This window comes from Sesamum indicum, linkage group LG11 (genome assembly GCF_026168435.1).
Source record: "Sesamum indicum cultivar Baizhima isolate 11 linkage group LG11, ASM2616843v1, whole genome shotgun sequence".
NCBI classification, from domain to species: Eukaryota; Viridiplantae; Streptophyta; class Magnoliopsida; order Lamiales; family Pedaliaceae; genus Sesamum; species Sesamum indicum.
In genome coordinates, this window is record NC_142667.1 from 8,608,307 (window position 1) to 8,630,665 (window position 22,359).

At 37.9% G+C, this 22,359-nt stretch overlaps 3 protein-coding genes across 6 annotated transcripts; 1 reads left to right on the forward strand and 2 right to left on the reverse strand.

The window, feature by feature from the left end:
- Positions 1-4,041: 4,041 nt before the first annotated feature.
- LOC105173430 (uncharacterized) lies at positions 4,042-19,742 on the forward strand. 3 transcript variants are annotated; one of them, XR_016062950.1, is made up of 14 exons: positions 4,042-4,290; positions 6,205-6,321; positions 7,172-7,206; positions 8,777-8,877; positions 9,752-9,849; positions 14,286-15,070; positions 15,530-15,790; positions 15,857-16,112; positions 16,179-16,491; positions 16,972-17,247; positions 17,326-17,560; positions 17,645-18,495; positions 18,653-19,341; positions 19,429-19,742. XR_016062950.1 is itself a non-coding variant. In XM_011095160.3 (5 exons), the coding sequence occupies exons 1-5, from the start codon at positions 4,118-4,120 to the stop codon at positions 9,836-9,838; spliced, it is 513 nt and encodes a 170-aa protein (XP_011093462.1). In that variant the 5' UTR covers positions 4,044-4,117; the 3' UTR covers positions 9,839-10,109. The 3 variants fall into 3 exon arrangements, 1 of the variants encoding a protein (XP_011093462.1); XR_016062951.1 differs by lacking the exon at positions 14,286-15,070; XM_011095160.3 differs by lacking the exons at positions 14,286-15,070; positions 15,530-15,790; positions 15,857-16,112; ... (4 more) ...; positions 18,653-19,341; positions 19,429-19,742 and having other exon boundaries at positions 4,044-4,290; positions 9,752-10,109.
- On the reverse strand, positions 10,542-12,528 carry ENA (DnaJ/Hsp40 cysteine-rich domain superfamily protein). Its single transcript, XM_011095161.3, has 4 exons — positions 12,227-12,528; positions 11,373-11,469; positions 11,002-11,056; positions 10,542-10,892 (listed from the first exon to the last, which is right to left on the reverse strand). The coding sequence occupies exons 1-4, from the start codon at positions 12,386-12,388 to the stop codon at positions 10,679-10,681; spliced, it is 528 nt and encodes a 175-aa protein (XP_011093463.2). The 5' UTR covers positions 12,389-12,528; the 3' UTR covers positions 10,542-10,678.
- ABCC9 (multidrug resistance-associated protein 9) lies at positions 13,605-22,111 on the reverse strand. Of its 2 annotated transcripts, XM_088875894.1 has the most exons (12): positions 21,881-22,111; positions 19,829-20,003; positions 17,173-19,520; positions 16,982-17,068; positions 16,156-16,803; positions 15,890-16,054; positions 15,509-15,803; positions 15,151-15,365; positions 14,739-15,044; positions 14,504-14,567; positions 14,169-14,408; positions 13,605-14,087 (listed from the first exon to the last, which is right to left on the reverse strand). In XM_088875894.1, the coding sequence occupies exons 2-12, from the start codon at positions 19,839-19,841 to the stop codon at positions 13,960-13,962; spliced, it is 4,509 nt and encodes a 1,502-aa protein (XP_088732020.1). In that variant the 5' UTR covers positions 19,842-20,003; positions 21,881-22,111; the 3' UTR covers positions 13,605-13,959. The 2 variants fall into 2 exon arrangements, with proteins under 2 accessions (XP_088732020.1, XP_011093464.2); XM_011095162.3 differs by lacking the exon at positions 19,829-20,003.
- Positions 22,112-22,359: the final 248 nt, after the last annotated feature.

Here is a 22,359-nt window from a genome sequence, read left to right on the forward strand (position 1 = left end):
GAGGGACTTATATATTAGACGAAAGCAAACTTTAGTGGTACTAAATGTAATTTTTTAAACTATAAGATTTATATGTAATTACACCAAATTCAGTAGAGGAAGAGTGTAATTATCCCATATATAAAAAGTGTGAATGCTAACCCTATTTGTTGCTATTGTAACAAGGTATTTCTACCTTTCACATAATACTCTTTTTAATAATATAAGTAAAGGATAATTACATTTACACCTTTTGATTTATATTTTGTTCACAAAAGTACTTTTATTTTTTAGATAATTATATATACACCCACCAAAATCATCAATATTATACAAACCGCTCCTGGTTTGAAAAATCACATATACATCCCTAAAAAAATGTGAACATCATTAGACAAACTATTCTTGCTTCTTAGCTCTCAAGGGTGGTTTTTGTAATTATGCAAAAGGTAAGGATGATTTATATAAATTGACCTATCATCAGGATATACTAATAGAATTGTTCCTATAAATAAAAATTTGTTATATTTTTATTTCATCACTTCTTTTATCTTTTTATGATTGCATTGAACTTATATAAATTTAAAGCTACTAAAAAATTTAGGTCGAGTTTTTTTCAATATAGGTAAATTGTATAAATAGATAAAAAGAGAAATACAACAACACGGTTTAAGCTGTTGAGGCCCCGTCAAACCAAGGGATCCTCCAAAGTCGGAAAAGAGCACCTGTACTAATTACTGAGGGGAGGGTATGACTAAGTATGACATGTCTAATCTCCTCAACTACAGTCCTAGCAAGTGTGTCATATGTACGGTTAGTATACTGAAAGATCCGTTGATTTCGTTCTTGCCGCAAGTGATACACTAACTATGCCAACAGTGCGCGGTATGAAACGTTGATGACGTGTTTTCCCCTCCATTTAAGCGACACCCACTCTACGATAATATTCCACGATCAAATAGAACATCGGACCCGTACAGTCCTTCGAATATCTGCAATGCACTGAAAAACATAATGGCACTGAAAGAATAAATGTTCATGTATCTCAGAGATCCCGTCTTGGCAAAAGACACATACCCCGCCGGTGTGGTGCAACCATGGTTTGTTAAGAGTAGATAACTTCCCCAAAATGACAAGTCATAAGATAAATTGGTTGCGGGGAATCTTGAAATGACCCAAGAATAGTAAAATATAGGTCTACCTTAGGTCCTTGAGGACAAAAGAGGTGGTACGCTGTCGCTGTTGTAAAAGTACCGCCATTCAAGTGCCACATAATACGATCCTTCCTACCATGGATGACAGGCAGAAGGTGAATGATCGCCACAAATTCAGTAGTGATTTGCAGCCAGCTCCATTCCCCATTCGCATGACCGAGTGTAGGAGTGTAGCCGGGGGGATGCTCATAATAGTCGGGCCAGTACGAAAATGATGAATCAATTGCCCCAATTGATAGTAAGGAACCTGCCAAAGGAAAAATAAATCCCCATTACCAACTTGAAAGTCGATATAAGGTAATATCCATAGTCGGAGAGCAAGAATCTACCGCCACCCCCATGGCCCCCTTCTATCACTAACTGTCCAGATAGTGTTAGCTCTAAGCCGAGTATGAATAACCAATCAACCCAGATGGAGTCATGTTGTCGCATAATAATTTTCCATAAATACTTGCACATAAGAGCTCAATTCAGGGCTAAGATATCCCTAAGGCTGAGGCCTCCCTCCTCCACTGGCCTACAAATAAGTGTCCAAGAAAGGTACGCAAACGTTTCTCAATCTCACGAATCACCGTCTTTGATAAGATAAATATCGCTGCCCAATAGGTGAGAAACGACATCAGTAGAGATTTGATAAATTGCAGTCTACCGGCAAATATTAACCAAATTCCTTCCCATCCTCGAATTCGGTTATCAATTTTTTTCCAAAAGTAAAATGCAGTCCCTAATCGTGATACGAGAGGAAATAAAGGGGAGGCCGAGGTAACGAAGAGGTAGCTCTCCCTCTTGGAATGATAGGAGGGAGAGTAACCTGTCGTAGAGTCCGTGTTCTGCCTTAGAGATAATAATGTGGCTCTTCTGTGGGTTGACACATAACTCGAAAAATATTGCAAACCTGTCCAGAGCATAAAGTCATCAACAAAGCAAAGTTGAAATAGGCCTATCGCCTCACACTTTCAATGAAACGAGAACCCGCCATCTTGATCGATAAGTTGTTATACAATCATCCGTAGCACCTCCATAACAAGGACAAATAAATAAGGGGACACAGGGTCTCCTTGGTGCAATCTTAGCGCCCCCTTGAAATAGCGGTGTGCTGTGCCATTGAGATAGACTGAATAGGCAGGCGTGGTGACACACTCCTCTATCCAACTTATAAAGGTCCCCGGAAAGCCAAACAGATGCAACACAGCTAGTAGGAAATCCCATTCTATTGCATCGTATGCCTTTCGTAAGTCCACCTTCAGTGCACATCTCGGTGGAAGGCGCTGTTGCTTGTAGCCAGAAAAAAACTCTTGGGCTAGCAGAATATTGTCAATGATCAATCTGCCTGGCACGAACGCATTCTGCGAGGACTGATTAAATCATCTAGGATGACATGTAGACACTGTACTATAATTTTTGTAATCACCTTATATAGCATATTGCAACAAGAGATAGGCTGAAATTCAACAACCGTGTTGGGATTGCGTACCTTAGGAATAAGTGCGAGCAACATTGCATTCACTTGTTTGAGAAGTTTGCCGGTGTGAAAGAACTCCATAACTGCACTGGTGATCTCCTATCCCACTACTAGCCAAGCCGCTTTAAAGAATCCAAAAGTATAGTGATCCAGGCCAAGCGCTTTGTCTTCTGCAATATACAAAATTACCATTTTGACCTCATGCGGTGTGACTGGCTGCATCAAGTCACGTCCTTCCGCAATCGACAACAGGCGTTGAGCCCACGGACACAAATGCCGTAAGTACAGCTCGGTTCCGTCTAACCCCTCCCAGAAGCCGTTGGTAGAAATCAATAAATTCATTAGTAACTGTTGTTTGGTCCGTCAACCCTTTCTGGCTGGCACTAGCCAGAGACTGTTGCATTCGATTGGATGCACATTACGGACAACTTACCACATCGTTAGGGCCAACGAGATGAAATCAAATGGTGAAACATGCTTTGCGGCCTTTTGCCTAACAAGATCAATTGATAATGTGTAGCGCACTGCTATTAGAACCTTTGAAAATCCCAAAAAATGCGTTTATTTTATGGATAACAATCCATTAAAAAAATCATGGCTGCAATATGTAAGAGGGAACTGTGTCTTATGTGGTGACCAAGTTGGTGAGAGCCACGAACACCTATTGTTTCAATGTCCGTATCCCATTTCTAGTATCAAGCATATCCAAAGGTGCGTACGATGGCATTGGCTTACAGACCATGGAGCTTGGGTATTCAATAGGCTACACGACAGTGGCGAGGTAAACGCTTAATAAATGCTGAAAAATCAGGCTACTCTTGCATCGCTTATCTATCATATTTGGGAGGAACGGAATCGACGAACATTCCAGAATACATTCAGGAATCCGCAAGCAGTAGCCGGTATAGTTATCGAAGAAATTAGACAAAAATTGCTTGTCCAGTACAATCCTACTTCATTAGAAACAATCTTTGTCTTTAGAATATGGAAGATAGCGCGACAAGAAAAGAATGAGGATGCTATTGTTGTACATTAAATTTTATATATGAAATTTACCTTCTACCAAAAAACGCTAAATTGCAAGAAAGAGTATTAGCAATAAAAAAAATTAAGTAATAATATTAAAATGTTAATTAATTATTTGATTAAATAAAAGGATCTTTTATTTTATTATTATGATAATTTTTGTTTATGGTTCCGAAAAATAATAATTATTGCAATAAAATGGTTGATTTCACCAATAATGTTTCTCTTTAAAAGAATTATTCTCATTCATAAGAGGAAAGTTGAGAAAATGAACGTGTAATTATTCAATAATGTAATGTACTAAGAACAATTACACCAAAAAGAAGGGGAAATTTGCAAATACCCAAAAACCAGAGGGCCTAAAAAATCTGAGAAAGCCCAAATTTCCACATTACTCCAGCACCCCCACCGGAGACGAGCAGAATCACCATAAGAGATGGCGGTGAGACAGAGAGCGGTGGCGGCGCTGCCGACGCTTATGCGTTCGTTGCGGAAAGAAGCGCCGCCGAGGCACCACACGGTGTTGCCGTCGCTGAGACGAGCCTTCTCTCTCTACGATCAGATCAATCTCATCGATAATGTCCCGGAAGACCAGCTACGGTTCCAAGAGTATGGACTTTGCTTTCACCAAATTCTCTATCTTTGTGTAGTTTCTTGTTTGGTTCTCTTCCTTGGTTTCTTGGAGTTGTTTATTCCATTAAGTTATAAAACCCTCGTAATTAAAAGTACTTTTTAGTATCATTTTCTGGTTTCAGACAATGGAAGGAAAAGAGAAATAGATGATTGAAACTACGTTCTGTATAGCAAAATTATAGTTTCCCTTTCTTTGCTTTTTTCCCGAATTCTTGGTTCTTGGAGCCGTTTCTTTTTTCGTTAATTAATTTATTTTAGGTGTGAATTAGCATGCTTACAAAATGATGCGTTTTGTTTTTGTAAACAAAGTTCTCTTTTGATCAATGTTATGACAAAACAAGTTTAAAGCTCGGAATTAAGCCAAAAGATGTTGATGAAGACCTCCATTTTTCAGAGTTGAGACTCGGTCATTTCGGCCTTCTGCTGTTGGATTATGGCTATAGATTATCTTTCACCCTCTCTGTTTGTGTCGTGATTATGAACTTCCTTTTGCCTACATTAAGTATTATTATGTGCATTATGTAAACATGTTGAAATTGTTGCATTGACACTGCATTATAGTCTTAAGTGCTTCGAAACTCGTACATGTTATCAGTTTTACTTTGAAAATGAGTATGGTTCAACTCTTAAATACTTGCTGGAACAGGATAACATTAGAGAGGAAATTTTGACCTTCTTTTGTAACTTTATTTTGGTAAAGATCAAATTTCCATGCAGTTAACTTGATAAAGTGAATATCATAGAGAAGAGTTCTTAGTTCGATAAGTTCAATTTTTTCTATGTTTCAGTTAACCTGATAAAGTCAATATCATGAAGTTAATGTCTACTGGATGTTGCTACTATGGTGCTTGATCCCATATGAATGAGAATAGAAAAGGAGTACACCTCATAATTTTTGGCAAAAGAACTAAGCACGTATATTGGATTTCCTTTCCAGGCAAGTATGTTCCTAGCTCAATTTAAGCTTGCACTTAATGGGTTTGGATACAATTCTACATCCTACAATGCGTGACAAATGGTATAGAAGCATCCGTGGTGCGCAATTGCCGCGGGAGGCCTAGGATGTGTAGTTGGGGTAGTCCTGGATAGGAAGGATAGCATTTTCAAACAGAGGTGATGAAGTTCCCCATATATTTTAGGATTTAATTTGAATTAGTTCATGCCTGAATGTAGGACTTCTCTGCTAACATGTATGGGGTGACAAGTGTGACTAGTTGCAAGGGAACTCAGTGAGAGAATATAATCTTTTGTGATCTAAAAATTGCCAGTTGGAATACTGCAACAAGTGATAAGAAGAACAAGTGCTATGAGTGAGGAAGCCACCTCTTGTCTCGAGGCACAAAGTGCTGCATGCACGAGAGCACCTTCTGAACCCTAGGGGCGCCCTCTAGAATCCCGATACCAGGGGATTAGTCATTAGATTGTGTCATGTTGCCCTGACGACTAGGACTTGAAACCATAGGAGTCATCTATAAGACGGTAGATGATCAATCATGGATTGTATCATATTGTACTGAGAATGTCACTTTCTGGAAAACGGAGACCGTTGTGGCCTTTTCCATATGAAATAGAAATGGGAAAAGTAAAACACCTCATTTTGGCTCAAGAAATTATGTGCATCAATCAGATATCCTTATTGGGCAAGTTGTTCATTGCTCAAGTTAAAGTTGAACCTGGTTGGGTTTAGGCAATTTTTGTATCGAACATATTCACAGGTCTCGGGCCTGACACTATCGCTGCTTATATTTGTGTACTGTGTGTGTATGGATTTTATTTTATGGTTTGTATGTTGAAGAAGTTTGTATGAAGAGGAGGCATGCTGAAACTGTTGTTAAATATTCATGGAAGTGGTTAGTTTTCAGTTCTAACTTTTCTTCTATGTTTTGACAGGTTTGATGATACAGGTTTCAAAATAAATGGAGTCAGGTATGAGGGTAGCTTGCTTTGTGTAGGAAATTTGCTAATGTCTTGGGCTCCAAACAAATTTTCGGAGATAACTGTTGAAAGGTACATGAGCTTGATTCCTAAATTTGTTGACTTTTTTATCAGGAAGAAGGAAGTAGCTTGATGTCGATTCTCTACTGTTCTCTCTTTTACTTGCTATTGCCAACTTCCAAGTCTATCATTGAGTGTCTGACAAATTGAATGGGTTGAGAGGATAGTAGTGAGATTTGGGGCTGAATCATTAGCCATTGTCTCTTAGAGCTTCCTAGTAGTGAGATTTGGTGAAGAGCCCAAAAGAGAGCATGAAATTTCCCTGTTTAGATTACTTTGGAGGTGTGAAGTTTTTATGACGAGTTCTTCGTAGCATTTACCCAAATATTTAGAAGTTTTATATCAAAGAAAGGAATGCTTTTGTCTTTTCTCAGATGCTATATATTGTTCAAAATTAGAAAATGATCAGCCAATCAAAAGAATACTATATGCTTTCTAGAAGTTATTTACTAAAGCGGAACGTCTATATACACTTACTGGTATTTATCTATTTTTGGTCAACGTTTTTCTATGAAATTGGAAAAGTCACTCAGTGTGAACTACTGCCCTAAAGATGGAACTTTTGTGCTGATAGTTTTTTCAATTGCAACATCCCTTGATTGTTCATTACATGATAGAATTGAATAGGTACAGATGATTGTCTGTTGTACGTAATTAAGTCTCTTAAATGCTTTTATTGCATAAGTCAATCTTTTTAGATTTGAACTCTGTTGACAAGATGTGTTTCTGCTGGTTCTATAGCCTTTCACATTTAAAAACAGAACTTTACAAAAAGTTTGTTGTGTAAAGTTTCTAATGTTAATAAACATCTACTTTTAGTTGTTATGATGATGTATAATTTTGTTCTCATAATTTTCTGCAGCTTATCTATTTTTAAGACTGTGCGGCCAATACCAGGTGAGAAATCTTTGTAAAAATGCGTGTAAAGTCTAAACTACTTTTCTTGAATTGATTTGAGGTTTCCATATTCACTTAGGGCTCCTTTACTTTATTGGACATGATTAGATTAGGATAGACTAAGTTGTGATCAGAATTAGGATCAAATTGTTGGTGACTATTTTAATTTTTGTTTACATGAAAAGGTTAGACATTGCATATACTAGTGATTGTGTAGTTGGGTTCTTTACTATCAATAATTAGAATATGGGAAAAATCAAAGGATGCCCTCTGTGATATTGAAAATGTTGAAAAAAACTCTTATAAAAAATAAAGTATTAATTACACCCCTGTGATATGAAAAAAAATTCAAAAAACCTCCTGAGACCAACACGCGCGTTGGCTGCAAGTATGGGTCTGGAAATTGTATTCTTTTGATGATTTTGCCCTTCTTTCTCCCATTTAAGGCTGCAGCTAATGTAATATATAATATTATATATCATTTATTATATTTTATTAATAATAAAATATTATTTTATATGTAAATTTTAATATAATATTATTTCAGTAACATATTAAATTAATTAAAATAAATTAAAAAAAAGGCAACGGGGGCGAACAGAGGATGGCACGGCTGCACCCTCCGTCGGCCCCTTGCCCCTGGGCGATGGCGATCGAGGGCGATGGTGCAATGGCCGACGGCAGCAGGGGGCGTGGGGGGTTGGGGAGGGGGGTGGGGTGGGGGGGGGAAGGGGGAGCCGGTCTTGGGGTGGGGGTTGCTGGGGGGGGGGGTTTGATTATTACTTTTTTAAAATAATAATTTTATTTTTATAAATTATAATTATATAATTACATTATAATTATAGTATTATAATTTTATTTTTAATATTATAATAATTCATATAATATAATTATATTCAACATGTCATCCAACTCATTTTCTAAAGTGACTTAGGGCTAAAAACCCTTTAAAAAATATCCAATTGTCATGCCATGTCATTTGTTCGGTTAAAAATCAAAATTTCTGGCTCTTGAAGGACTAAATTTCATCAATTTTGAGCTTAATGGACTTACAAAAAATGGGCATAATTATCGGATTAAAATTAATATTGAGCATATTTAACGGGCTAATTTTATATATTATAGGTATATTTTTAATAGGCCTAGGTTGACCATGTTGACCAGGAGTAACGTAAATGAATTAGTGTACCCAAATTCTCAAATATATGTTAATCTGATCCATGGACTATTACAGCCACTGGTTCAAGCATGCTATGAACAATATTTTATGGGAAAAGCTTATCTTTTCTTTACCGAAAGCTCATTGCAAGATTTAACTTCTGCAACATATGCAAAAATACGAGAGTTAGATATATATTTATGTCATTTTCGCAGTTGAAAATTTTAAGACGCTTGTTTCTTGACTTGAATAATTAACCTTAGACTTCTGTTTGAGTAAAAAGTTGGTAATTGGTTAATAACATACTTGAAAGTAAATGCAAGATTGGTGTAGGAAGTACACTTGTTTTTCTATTTCATCACTATTAATTATTTTATGTTGGTAACCAAATCACATATCTCTTGATATCAGAGATTTTGATTCTTGGATGTGGAAGGTATATTCAGCCGGTAAATCCTGAACTCCGTAGCTTCGTTCGTTCCATTGGCATGAAACTAGAGCCAGTTGACTCAGTAAGTGCTCTCAATCTTTTGGAACATGTATGTGTAGCTCGATTTCATTGTAAAATTTGATCGTACAAAAATTTCGTAATTCTCATCATATGCTACTTAGGTTTGATCTTCCTTATTCCCGACAGTCCTTCCCCTTTAGTCCCATGATTGTGCCATATTCACATTGGTTCAAGTCTATTTGCCAAAAGTCAATGTGATGTATTAAGCAAGTTATGACTCTGAATGATAGCAATATCATTCATACAAACTGTTACAGATCAAAACTCTGCGTTTCCCTTCAATGCTTCCATGTCACAATGTGGTTGTATGCTACTGGTGGTGTGGTTCAAAGTATCGATATCTGATGACGACAGCAGATATGTGCTCATCTGACAATATCCGTCAATACCTATTATTCTCCAAGTATATATGTATTGCCAATACCTATTATTCTCCAAGCAATATTATAGTATTAGATGATGTTGCCAATACGATAATATTGTCGGCCTATCGTATCATCAGCTATGATACCCGATAACATTGCTTTATCGCGGGTTGGTGTATGAACTACTTCTTTGATAGACTTTTTGTAATATGGTTTACTTGATGGTGTTACTATAAAATGAATATTTTCTATTACAAATTCAAGTTTGATCATAATGCTTTATTTAATTTTATTCTAAAACTACTTGAAATATACTAATGCGGTAGTAATTTATGTTATTTTATTTTATAATTTTTACTATTTCTTAGATTCATAGCATCCTATAATGCATTCCTTTCGTATCATCCCGTATTATGTCAATGCCTTGACTTTGAAGTAGAGGAGCAGTTTGATATTCCGCTCTTCTATTGAAAGTTGCCTGTAATGTATATTCTTCTTGCTATGTTGCAGAGGAACGCTGCATCAACTTACAACATATTGAATGAAGAAGGAAGGATAGTAGCTGCAGCTCTTATACCGTATGGAGTTACTTCTTGAAGCCGGATCTTGTACGTGTTCCCGAGACTACAACTCCTGTGTGAATGCATTTTCTTCTGTTTGGAATAGCTATAGTTTTTTGTTATGCTATGTGCATCCATAGTTGGTTTAAAAGTCTCAGTTTCCTGTATTCAATTTACGGCATGCTTGATAATTCATGTCTCTGAAAAACTGTTGAGTCTCCCTTTTGGCAGACAATGAAGTCCATGTAGAGACTGCACTTTTCAACAAGAACTCTTCTAGCATTAATAGAACAATGTTTAGGTGAAAAGCCACTAATATTCACTTTCTAAAAATGCAACAAGTATGATTTAGTGAAACCATCATTCTCCCACTTTCTAAAAGTAGAGCTCTAAAGATGCGATTTTTTTAAAAATTCATTTAATGTTAACAATCAAACAGGAAATATTTTTTCAAATGAACTCTCATATCTAGGAGTTCATTTGAAATACATTTCCAGACTAGCTTATTTGCAGGTTTTATTCATGGTAGAACTGAAATTACGTGCCAAAAATGCTGATTTCAGTTCTAGTCCTTTATAGCTTAACTTCTAGAAACTTCTGTGTTCTCCCGATTAGTCAATTGTTGCATTTTCATTTCTCTTTTAAAGGTCAGTTAAGAAATAAAACTACAATTGCAATATTTCTCTTAGTCATGATAACTTAAAATAACATAAAATTAAAAGGGCGACTGCACGGAAGACTTTAGAGAAACTTGGAGAAATTGAGGTTTCTAGAATTTTTTATGAGGGTTCATGTACAGACGCAGGTTGCCATAGAGCAGTACCCAAACTACCACCACCTTCCACAAACAGAAAACCAGGGGAAGTACCATCATAGTTCACCTCTCCCCGTCTGAATCCAACTGGTCATCATTCAGCAGTAGCTCCGTGAATGAATGTGAGCCCATCTTACGACGAACTTGATATATTTGGTTATCTTGGAGTTGATCAGACTCCTTGTTCATAAACTTGAATCCCATTATGTACCTGTATTCTCCTGTTCCAAGACACCGGTTGCAGTACCCAAGACCACTTCCACCACAACTCCGGCACCTGTGTGGAATCATAAGTAACATCTGATGAGAGATCACCTACAAATCTCCACGATGCGACCATAGTTTATCCAAACTTTGGTTATTACATTGGAAGTTCCCAATCTTACCATTTTGGCCACTCTCCTTTAGGAAGGATTGCCAATTGGGCGTGATTTGTCCGACCTGTGGGATTAAACATCAAACAAGATTGTTGAGAAGGTAAACGACAACCACAGCATTTTGAAATGCATAGTTCGCAATGTAAAATGCAACCCAGCTGGTCTAATAATGAGTACCGAATTATGGAGCCTGACCCAACCTTACACTTTATGCCAACTTTTTCACACATTTCATGCTCCATATTGCAAAAATTCAATAAACACTTCAATGTCATCTTCATCCCTCATATATAAGTAGTAGTAACTCTAAAAGATCACTTTGCTCAAAATCACTGGGAAAGGCAGAATAATGCAGAAAGAGAGAAGACAGAAAGAGCTACCGCTTCCATTGCAGCTGTGGCAATCAACTCTACCGCTTCCTCTGCAGACAACGCACGGCGGATCTGGTTTCATTATGCGTTGTTTCCGGACATTCGACTACAACAAATAAGGTAATATGTGAGAAGAATCATTTTCATTAGAGAATTGGATATTGCTACAACTGCATGTTTAATAAATCAACAAAGAAAGCAACTACTTCTTTTCAGATTTATCCTTATCATTGTTGTTGCATATTGACAACAAAATTTGATACTTTGGAATTCGGCATTTCTCAATTCAAAGAACAAAAACTAGCCTGATTTGACTTGCACAGGGCAATGATATGGATTATGCATGTTCACCACACTAACATCATGGGGAAATTCTAGCTGAATCAGGTTGTGTATCAGACTCTGATCAATAGAAATTTCCAACCTGAACTTCAAGTCCAGCCTCCCAATGAGATCTATAGCAATGATCTCCGAGTAATTATAGCAACAAATCCTACCAACCCATAGATGAAGATCTTCAACAAGTACAGTTTTTTGTCAATTAAATCAAGATTTGAGCTTGAAATGATTGCAAATTCACGGCTTCGAGTAAGAATCACCATATCCCTACATTCCGTTACTTAGATTAAAACTTAGAGAGAAGATTCGAGTATGGAAGTGAAGCCCATGATTTTCATTTCCACCAGGAAAGTTTACATTCTTCAAAAACAACGAATCCCCGTAGAAAACCTAGTATTCAGCAAAAACCCTGCACTCCAAACCCGCCCCAAATTCATCAGACTCATTCCCCAAAATACTGCTTAACGTTTTTCTTAATTTCGACCATATTACGAAAAAAGAACGGAAATGGAAGATATACATGCCTCAGTTCTGACGACCCAAGACGGTTTCGGGACCACCGAGAGAAGTGGACTCGCCGCTGCCGGTGGGTTCAGATTCTCTGGAGCTGGCGTACCGTTACCGGTACTCGTTGCTTCCAATCTGACGGTTGTCAGTGAATTCGTCGCTCTCACCATCACCGCCATTATCTGCTACTCCTCACCATACTGCAAGCATTCTTGTCGTTTTCTTCTGGGTTTCAATCGTTTTATCTTCTCGTCTTCTTCGCATCAAATCCCCTGCGGTGCGGTGCTCTTACTGAGTTTCTTCTTTTTCCGACTGTAAAACGCTATTCCTCTCACTTTTAAGTCACAAAATCGTGTGGACTTATTTCTTGCCAAAGTCGCACTACAGCCGCCCTTAATAACATGAGTAGCAACTCCTAATTATTTGCATCTTCTGTCTATACTCTTTTACAATTAAAAAGAATAATTCTAATCTTTTCTTCTTATTATTTTTCATATTATCGCACTAATTTTTATTTTCTCCTCTTAATTTTCAATTTTCTTTCATTTCTCTATACAATTTCCTTTTCTTATTCTTTTTAATATCTTTTATCTTCTACAATGAATATATATGTTTAAAGACAACAATTAAGTTTTTAATTAATTATGTGCACACATTTGAGCGTACAACGGTTTTTAAAGACTTGCGTGAGTGGTGATTGGCATGGTTTTTTTTTATCAAAAATTATATTTAGAGTCAAGTTTGGTTAAACTCAAGTTAATTGCACATGCAAATTCAATAAACTTCTCATGTGACTAGTTTACAATCTAAGAAGAGCGAATAATCATATTGAAAGCATAACAACACTTGCAATGTGATTGATTTGGTATCTGTGTTCTAGGTGCAAGTACACAATGTATGTTCGGGTAGAAAGTTTTATGAGCTTATCTTTTTCACACGACTTTTATACGAGTTTAAATCACGCTTTACATGTGAGACACACATAGAAAAAATATTACTCCCGATATTACGTACAATCATATAATATATAGGTTGGATGAGTGTATATATGTTGATGGAATTGTTATTATTTGTCTGCTAAGAGTTACTTGCTGCATATATAACCTCAGCAATGCACACAAGGAGAAACAATGGAGTATAATCAACTTTACATGGTAACAAACAATATGCTTTGTTGAAATAGGGTGACACAGCTTTGCCTATCGGTTTGTTCTGACAAGCTACATTGTTATATAGGATAGGAAGTGTATTCATATCAAGAACAGGCTTTGAGGAGATCATAGTAGTGAACTTTAAGGTACATGTTGTTTGCTTGATGGTGTTAGTAAAACCAAGAACTAACAAATCTGGGCTGGGAATGGAAGAAGGCCTTGTACTAAACAAAAAAGCTTGATGTGTTCTGAATCATCCTATGCAACTTTGATTGCAAAAATCTGAATGTTTCAACTTGGCTAGAGAACAGTAAATTTATTCACCTATTTCATCGTACGTGCTTACATTATTTTTCATGAGCTTTCCGGCATAGAGTAACAACATTATAAACGTTAGCTAGACTAACTGTTACTTTGAAGCTTTCTATTTCTGACTGCTGAATGCACCAACAAAGATGCCACATTTCATCTAAACTCGTGAAGACGGTTCTTTGATCTCTTGAGAAGCTTATCCAGACACCTTGGTTTTCTTAGGTTGCGATGTTTCTTCCATAGTACTCGACTTGAGGTGCAGCTTCCAGCAATCTTGGAGTCAAAGGTTAATGCTCCAACTTAGGAACGCTGTTGAAACTCTGCGATCTCATGGAGTACTCCTTAATTAACTTGGAGAAGAAAGAATTTTCTCGTTCCAATAGCTTAGCCGGGGTGTCATACTCTGCTATTCTTCCTGCTCAAGAAAAATCAACTTTCATGCATTACAATCTCGGGAGCATAGGAGATCATTAGACTATGGACTTGTATTTCTTACCGTCACTGAGCACCAAGACAAAGTCGCTGTCTATTACTGTGTGGATTCTGTGTGCTATTGTCACAACTGTCCGATCTTTGAATTCTTGGCTGATAATTTTCTGTATCACTCCATCAGTTGCAGAATCAACGGATGCAGTTGCTTCATCGAGAACAAGAATGCTGCTTTTCTTTAGTAGAGCTCTTCCAAGACAAAATAGCTGCCTTTGGCCGACACTCCAGTTCTCTCCATTTTCGACCACTGTCAAAATCTTGATGTTTTAGTAGCCTTTACGGCAAGATGTGGTACGGTGGTCACTAATGAACAACTGAGGCAGTAAAGACTAAAAAGCTGACCTGTAGCTTCCAGCTTCTCTGGCTTTTGACGCACGATATCTCCTAGTTGACATTTATCCAGTGCCTGCAAAGAAAGTAAATTTAAGGAAGCCCATTCGACTTGATGAATCTTGTATGGTTTGATTCAATTTAAAGCACAATGTTGTTATTGCTAACTCGCTAGGATTATTAAACAATAAAAAGTTAAGCATCAGTCTTTTATGTTGTTTATTCTATTTGAGGGTAGAATTCGTACCTCCCAAATCTCAGTGTCCGAATATTGCTCCAATGGGTCGAGATTTCCTCTAACAGTTCCCTCAAACATCGTCGGATCCTGTGGAATGATACTGAGCCTTGATCTCAGGTCATGAAGACCAATCTTGGATATATCGACGTCATCAATGATAATGCTGCCTTCTCTAGGCTCTACAATGCGGAAGATGGCCTGTATGAGAGTCGATTTACCGCTTCCTGTCCTCCCCACAACCCCGACTTTCTTCCTCCCAGGAAAGGTGCAGGTAATGTTTTTCAAGACGGAGGGGAAATGCTCAGCGTAGCGTATCTGCTCAGATAATCATTCAAGAAACTGTAAGTAAATCGTTCCTGTACTAACAATTACTGCCCAAACAGTTTGACTTTGTTCAGAAATGTGAGCCTTAGAGTCTTACCTGCAAATTTGAGAAACAAATACTTCCAACGTTCGGCCAGTTTGCTGGCGGCCTGGAATCTTCAATAACGAGGGGGGCTTCACTTGCAAGGTTTGAGTATTGAAGAATCCGTTCAACTGATATCATTTTGTTTTCTGCATTGCATATATTCCATATCACAGAAGCTTGCAAAACATTTAAATTTATTCCGTAAGTGACAGCCAGCCCTGCGATGCCTGTAACAGATATGGTTAATCAGCTTCCGCCTGAAAATTAATAAACGATGGCGCTGATGCCTGTCCTATCGACATCTTGTATTCTTCTGAATAGGCGTAAACGAAATATTTAAGTTACATTTTTTTAATCAAAAGTATCTTACTTGGATTTATGATTCCTTCAGGGAGAGTCACAAGCAAAACGAGTGAGAAGGCGAAGACAAAATTGGACAACTGGTTCAGTCTGAAAGAAAGCCATTCCATTGCTGATACATTGTGAAACCATGGTCTTGAATGGCAGTCAATGAGGCAGAGGTTAGCATCAGTGAAGCGTTCCTGTTGGTCGAAAGCACGAATTGTTGCTGCTCCAGAGAGTGACTCTGCAAAGTGGTGAAGGATTGGAGCTCTTTGAATTCCTGCTAGACGGGCCAACTCTCTTGCTGTTGGTATGTAATATTGCTGAAAACACGACAAAAGATTAATTGACTGATGTTGACAGAAGAAATTTTCAGCGGGAAGATTAGAAGCTCGAAGCAAATGCTCACCTGGTACCATATGCAGATTGCTGTTACTGGAATGAAAATGACAAATACTTCCCATGCTACTTGTGACATGACTGCTATAGTCCCAAGAAGCTGGATTATGGAGAAAGCACACCAACCTAATTTGTTTGCCATTTCCAAGTCGAGAACGCTTTGGTCCGTGGAAGCCTGTGCACATCATTAGCATAGTCCTGAGCTTTAACATTTTTGTAGCTCATACATTAAGGTACTGAGAAAATATGTATGTTAACGTACTTTGACGCACTTACCCGATTCAAGATTCTTCCTGTAGGAGTAGAGTCAAAGAACACCATTGGAGCACGGAGAATGCTGTGCAGCATATTGCTAAAGAGCTTTTCCGCTGTCATAAGGCCTGCTATGGCAACTAAAGAAGCTCGGAGAAGCACAAAAAACGCACTTCCAACAGCAAGAAGCGTATATATAGCTAACACAAAATTCATTCCGGTTAATGGCTCATCGTCTCCTGTTGGACAAGCCCACGCCATCCAGTAGTTGCTGGATATCTGCAACACTTGGAATGATGATTGCGCGAGAAGAATAATTGGAACTAAGGCACCGCCCTTGAAAGTCGTCAAGTAAGACATGTAAACTTCCTTCCCTATGCTTCCTTTCTCTCGTTCTTCGTCCTGCACTAGTCGTCCTTCTTTCTCTGCTATCTCAACACACAGATTATGCTCTGAGTCTTGCTTGGTATGAGGGAATTCTTGATTTGTGCTGGTTTCTGCGTCTGTTTCATTCTCAACTGCTGCATACTCAGAGGTTCTGCTTGAGTTTTCGACTGTTAGAACTGATTCAAGAGCTTGGTTGTGTGCACCAACAAGAACTTCAAATCCGATATTTTGTTTCAAGAGTTCCTCAAATGTCCCAGCTTGCCCAATTTTTCCATTTTGCATCACCTGTCAAAATTTCTGTTATGATGCAACACTATAGAACTAAGTGTAGTTCTGATAAGAAAAAAGACAGAAAAAACAAGACAATTTTTCTGTGTAGATCTTAGTTGGCATAAAGTTTATACTTAGTCGAGCAGAAGTGACCGATTTCATGCTTCATTTGACCGATCACAGAAACAGTTACCAGAATGAGGTCTGCTGCAGGAAGAAATTCAACTTGGTGTGTAACATACAGAATAGTCTTGTCCTTGAGGACACCCATCAAGCAATCCTGTGGAGTGTAAGTAGCAATTCAAGTTAAACTATGCTTGGTATTTTCAAGCTTAAGTGAGGATTATTCTCAAAATCAACGGGGCAACTGAACGACGAACAGACCTGAAAGAGTTGTGTGCCGGTATGAGCATCCACAGCGCTGAAAGGGTCATCAAGAAGATATATATCAGCATCCTGGTAAACGGCCCGTGCGATTTGTATTCTTTGCTTCTGCCCTCCACTCATATTTATACCTCTTTCACCTATTTCTGTTAGGTCTCCGGCAGCAAATAGCTCGAAATCCTTTGTCAGAGCACAAGCTTCAATCGTTCTATTGTACTTATCACTTTCATATGGCTCGCCGAAGAGAATATTCTCCCTGATATTTCCAGTCAAGATCCATGGGGACTGAGGAACATAGGCCTTTGAACCGCTGATCCTCACAATTCCTGACAGTTTGTGCATCTCACCGAGTACGCACGACAGTAAACTGGATTTCCCTGAGCCAACGGTACCACATATTGCCACCTTCATTCCTCTTTTTACTTTCAACTCTATATCATCAAGTGTTGGATTTCTTGTTTCCATGTCCCAGCTGAACTTTCCTCCATCAATCTCCACATGGAACTCCGTTTGATCGTCTGGTACATATTCAACTGCATCCGACTTTATCTCATCTTCCTGAAGATAGGAGGAAATTCTCTCAACAGAAACTTTTCCCTGTGCAATCACATTAAGCAAATCAGGCAGATTGAAAATAGGATCTTGGAGCATTCTGAATGTGGCCAAAGCAGATAAGACTCTCCCAGCTGTGAGTGGAATTCCCATCAAAACACATCCGCCAAAAGTGATCACCGAGATAAACGTCGGCGAACCCCAGAAGATGAAAGCTGTTAATGCACTCAATCTAAGTGACTTCCAGATCCAGTTATGCTCTGTCTTTCTCAAAGTCACGAGCTTTTCAAGGTAATGGCTGTCCCATGCTTGCAGTTTCAGTGTTTTCATGCTCCGAAGAATTTCTGATGTGGCTTTCATTCGGTCATCCTTGGCATCCATGATTATTGTTTGGTATCTCTTCTGAATCCTCGTTAACGGGATGTTCCCGGCCATCACCGTCAAAGTTGCAGCTAATGCTACTAAAGCTCCCATTCCAAGATTCATATGTAAAATAAAGATTGCCAAGGAGATCTGTACAGGCAGCATCCATATGGTATTCAAGTACCATATGAAGTCTGTGATTCTTTGTACGTCGACACTCATATAATTGATAATCTCCCCACTAGCCCGGCTCTGACGTGATTGGCTCGATAAGATCAGGCCCTTCTTATATATCTGAGAAATCAAAGCAGCTCTCAGCCGAAGCCCAAGTTGTCGGGCTCCAAAAATCCACTGCCTCTGTGCTATTGTCTCAACCAATTTCGCCCCAAGGAAGCCTAGTGCAAGAAGGTATCCACTTTCTAAGCTCCTAAATCTCTTCTCATTTAGGTAGTCGACAAAGTAATTGATAAGGTAAGGCCCTGCATAGGATGTTCCTGCACTTGTTACTGCAAAAAGTGCATTGATAGCTGCTTTCTTCCTTGCAAATATGTAAATTGCCTTGTAGATAGAAGGGGTTGCAGTTCTGTCTGTCTCCTTTACGTACTTGAGGCACTGATCAAACTCATGGGACAGAAAACTCGCCGAATCCTTGACGTCAACATCCGGGACTTCATCCTGATCGAGCGGCTTCCTAAAGCCAAACTCAAACAGTGGATTAAGCCAAGAAAATGTTACTAGTTGGATAAGAGTGGCTCTACCGTAAGGACTATCCCTCTTTCCTTCTGCATGCTTTTCGTTCTTACCATTGAGGAGCGGTTCAGTAATGTCGTCTGAGATGCTGAAACTCATGCCCGTCTTCCCTCGGATTGACACAACAAGCAGGCACACAGAAGCTAGAAAACTCAGGATATCAGCATATTCTTGCAGCCCGAGTTGGCCGTTGTTCGTCATTACACAATGAGCATCTATCATGGCACGAGCAAGAGACAACAAGAAGCTTGACGTCCACCAGAACCTCAAAATCCATGGAAACTTGATGTACTTTCCGTTTCGAATCTTGTTCAGTACAATCAAAGTGATCACCCACGATATCACTTGCATAATCCTGGACGAAAAGACCGAGACTCTGGATCGGCACTGAGTTCCAGTTTTCCTTTGCAATATCAGCAACGCTGCAACGTGAGCACCGAGCATTAAGATGGAACAGACGATGCTTAGTTTAAACAACAGGCCGTACTTAACATGTTCCTTGGGGTATTTCTCTACATCCTTCATTTTCTTTGTCCCTTTGCAGAGACAATGCACATTGTTTCTTATGAAGTGGAGCATCAAAACTGCTAGGAATCCAAGTTGCAGGATTATACTCGCATTTTCCCACAGGCAGGGGGAGATCTGCTCCGGCCATGCTACCCGAAATTCAAGAAACCGTAAATCTGTCAAGAACGAAGACAAACAACGGGGTCATCGACAGGATAAACAAAACTCTATCCAGGTAATTTCAGTTTCATGTACGTTCTTGAAAATATGAGAGAAATAATGATTTTCACATTCAAACATGAAATGATTTTGTTGGTTCATTTACTTCTCTGTAGATCAGAAACTTTATGATCTGATACATATTCTTGATCTATATGTTTTGAGCAAGTGCTCTGTTACTCAGGCTTTCCAACAATAAACATGATAGCTATTGAAGTAGAACTACACTGCTCGTCAAAACAATCGCTCGATTTTGTCAGTGTACCTTTTGTAGTCATATGTTACATGACAAATTTTCCCCAATGAAAACCCAATATATATTGCACAACGTGTCGATATAATCTTCGAAAGTCAATAGAGTATGAGCGTCTATGTAATTGTCAAACAAAATCGACTTCGCTCATCCTAAATCTCTTTCAATATAGAAAGATGGATCTTTCCTGCATTACAGATTAGTACAGCTTAAAAATTATGATAAATCAATACTATCAACGCACACAGTTAGTGAAAACAGCACGAAAACTTGTAAACTTTTGTGATGGTTAATCAATATTTGACATCGATTTAGCCATCATTCAAGCATTTGCCATGGTTTTTTTTTACCTATAGTTAGTGTTTAGGCGTCATGCTAAAATAGCAACTAATATCTAGATAGGAGGTAATTTGTTTCATTTTCCAAAAAACAAGAGGTAATTTACTATAAAAAAGATTATAAGGATTTTTTTGCTCATTTCCCGTATCACAAGTTAAATTGTATTTAACCCCTTGGTAATTAGTTGTGATAAAAAAATCAATCTTTTATTGCAGTGAAAGATGAAGTAAAGGTACAATCTCTGTGTTAGCAACCAACCTAATGTAAGAATATAATTCTTGTAGTTTTCTGGGAGTCATCACATGTTTTGTTCTGTTTCTTCTTACATTTTCTGCTTAAATTATGTGGGGTGCCTCCCAGATCCTGTCTTACTTGTTGGATTCTTTTATGAACTAGCCCATCAACTTTTATTCTATTAGCTTTTTAACCCACATCTTGAGGAGTTTATTCAACAAACACCCCCCCTGAAACGGCACTTTCACGTGGGATCAGTTTCTAAAAAACGCTTCTTGGATGAAAAGAGTCCTTGTTAAGACGCTTTTCTTGTATTTAAAAGCAGAATGCATGGAGCACGAGGATCTTCAGACAAAAAAGTGAAGCAATTTTTGGTTCACTGGTACTGCTCCATAGTACTAAAACCCTCTTGTCCAAATCATGGTAATATTCTAATTATATTCTTACATTCTAAGACAAATAATTTTGGGGTGGGGCCCTTCAGATAAGGGATTGGAGAATTCTTATATACACCCTGCAAAACTTTTAGTTCAAATTAGATTTGGTCGGGTCTCAAATAATTACAACATTAAGTATACAGTTAAGGGATAAATAGTCATAATTATATGACAAGTGTATAGTAATTGTTATGCGATTGATTGGGTTTCATAGGACCTAATTTAAATAAAGTTTCTTATAGACTGTGCGATGTCGTCAATAATTAGGTTCATATCATATTGACATAAGTATGATAATGACCGTAGAAATTTTCGAACATATATATATAGAGAGAGAGAAGGGAAATTCTAGTTCGGACTCAGTTCGTCAAATTTAATTTGGACAAAAATTTTTGATGAGGGGGAGAGAATGATTGTCTTTGGAACTTAGAATGTAGACTGAAGATTAGGTCAAATAAAAGACCACAAATCTTGGATCTCAAGCGCATAACAGCATGTTTGTTCTTTCCCGATCACTCTTACACTTGATGAGCTTCACCACAAAGTAGGAAATGAAAACACTAATATATATATATATATATATATATATATGAATTAACCACCTTAATCCATGCAAACAACATAAGACCAAAATTTATGGAATTTTGATATATACTGAACTTTTTATTCTTTTCTTACTTCAATTATTTACCACAACAAAAATTAACCAAAAAAAAAAAAATAGATACTGTAGCAGCGTTCACCATAGTTTTCGAACAAGAACAAGAACAAGAACTACCAAACTTAACGAACGTCGAAAAAAACAAGAAACGAGAGACTTATGAATTTGATCGAACGACCAAAACACCAAAAACATATAACTAATAAAAAAAGCCGTATTTTCATATCGAAAAATATATCCCAAAGTTATCATAAAATAGCCCATTTATGCATATAGTTAGTTTTCCCCTTTCTTTTTCTTTTGGGGGGGGGGGGGCATGCATGTTTTGGTCGTTGAGAAGGGAAGTGTATACATACATACATACATATATATATATGTAGGAAGAGCTCTTACTTGCAGGAGTGGTGAACATTCTCTCCAAGACCATTTACCCTTCTCTCTCTCTATCTCTCTCTCCCCAATCTATTTTTCTGAAGAAGCAGAATAGAATTGAATCTGCAGTTCTGTGGCTGAGAATGGAAACTTTTGCTTTTCTTCACAAGTGAGTGTGTGTGAATGAAAACGAAGTTTAAAGCAAATTCTCATATGCAGAAGAGAATATATCATATGAGAGGGAGGAGGGTTGGGGGGGGGGGGGGGGAAGGGGAGGTAGAGATCCACAAACCTCACACACTCTATTTATATATACTCACCACTACTCTCCTAACTTTTAAATAAATATTGAAATATATATAATATAGATATCACGTGATGCTAAATTTTTATTTTTTTTCCTGACGAGAGAAAAAAGATATCATTATTATTTTTCTTATTGGAAATTATTGTTAAATAAAATGATATTATTACTTGTTTTTTATGGTAACATCATATGA

What these genes read in the sequence shown, in the direction of transcription:
- LOC105173430 (XM_011095160.3), top strand. Translation starts at nt 4,118, where the DNA reads ATGGCGGTGAGACAGAGAGCGGTGGCGGCGCTGCCGACGCTTATGCGT. An exon ending in TCGGAGATAACTGTTGAAAG is followed by an intron (nt 6,322 to 7,171) that starts GTACATGAGCTT and finishes AATTTTCTGCAG; the next exon opens with CTTATCTATTTTTAAGACTG. An exon ending in AACTAGAGCCAGTTGACTCA is followed by an intron (nt 8,878 to 9,751) that starts GTAAGTGCTCTC and finishes GCTATGTTGCAG; the next exon opens with AGGAACGCTGCATCAACTTA.
- ENA (XM_011095161.3), bottom strand. Translation starts at nt 12,388, where the DNA reads ATGGCGGTGATGGTGAGAGCGACGAATTCACTGACAACCGTCAGATTG. An exon ending in CTTGGGTCGTCAGAACTGAG is followed by an intron (nt 11,470 to 12,226) that starts GCATGTATATCT and finishes TATTTGTTGTAG; the next exon opens with TCGAATGTCCGGAAACAACG. An exon ending in CCACAGCTGCAATGGAAGCG is followed by an intron (nt 11,057 to 11,372) that starts GTAGCTCTTTCT and finishes TTAATCCCACAG; the next exon opens with GTCGGACAAATCACGCCCAA.
- ABCC9 (XM_011095162.3), bottom strand. Translation starts at nt 21,914, where the DNA reads ATGGTCTTGGAGAGAATGTTCACCACTCCTGCAA. An exon ending in AATGTTCACCACTCCTGCAA is followed by an intron (nt 19,521 to 21,880) that starts GTAAGAGCTCTT and finishes CGTTCTTGACAG; the next exon opens with ATTTACGGTTTCTTGAATTT. An exon ending in CAGGAAGAATCTTGAATCGG is followed by an intron (nt 16,055 to 16,155) that starts GTAAGTGCGTCA and finishes TGATGTGCACAG; the next exon opens with GCTTCCACGGACCAAAGCGT.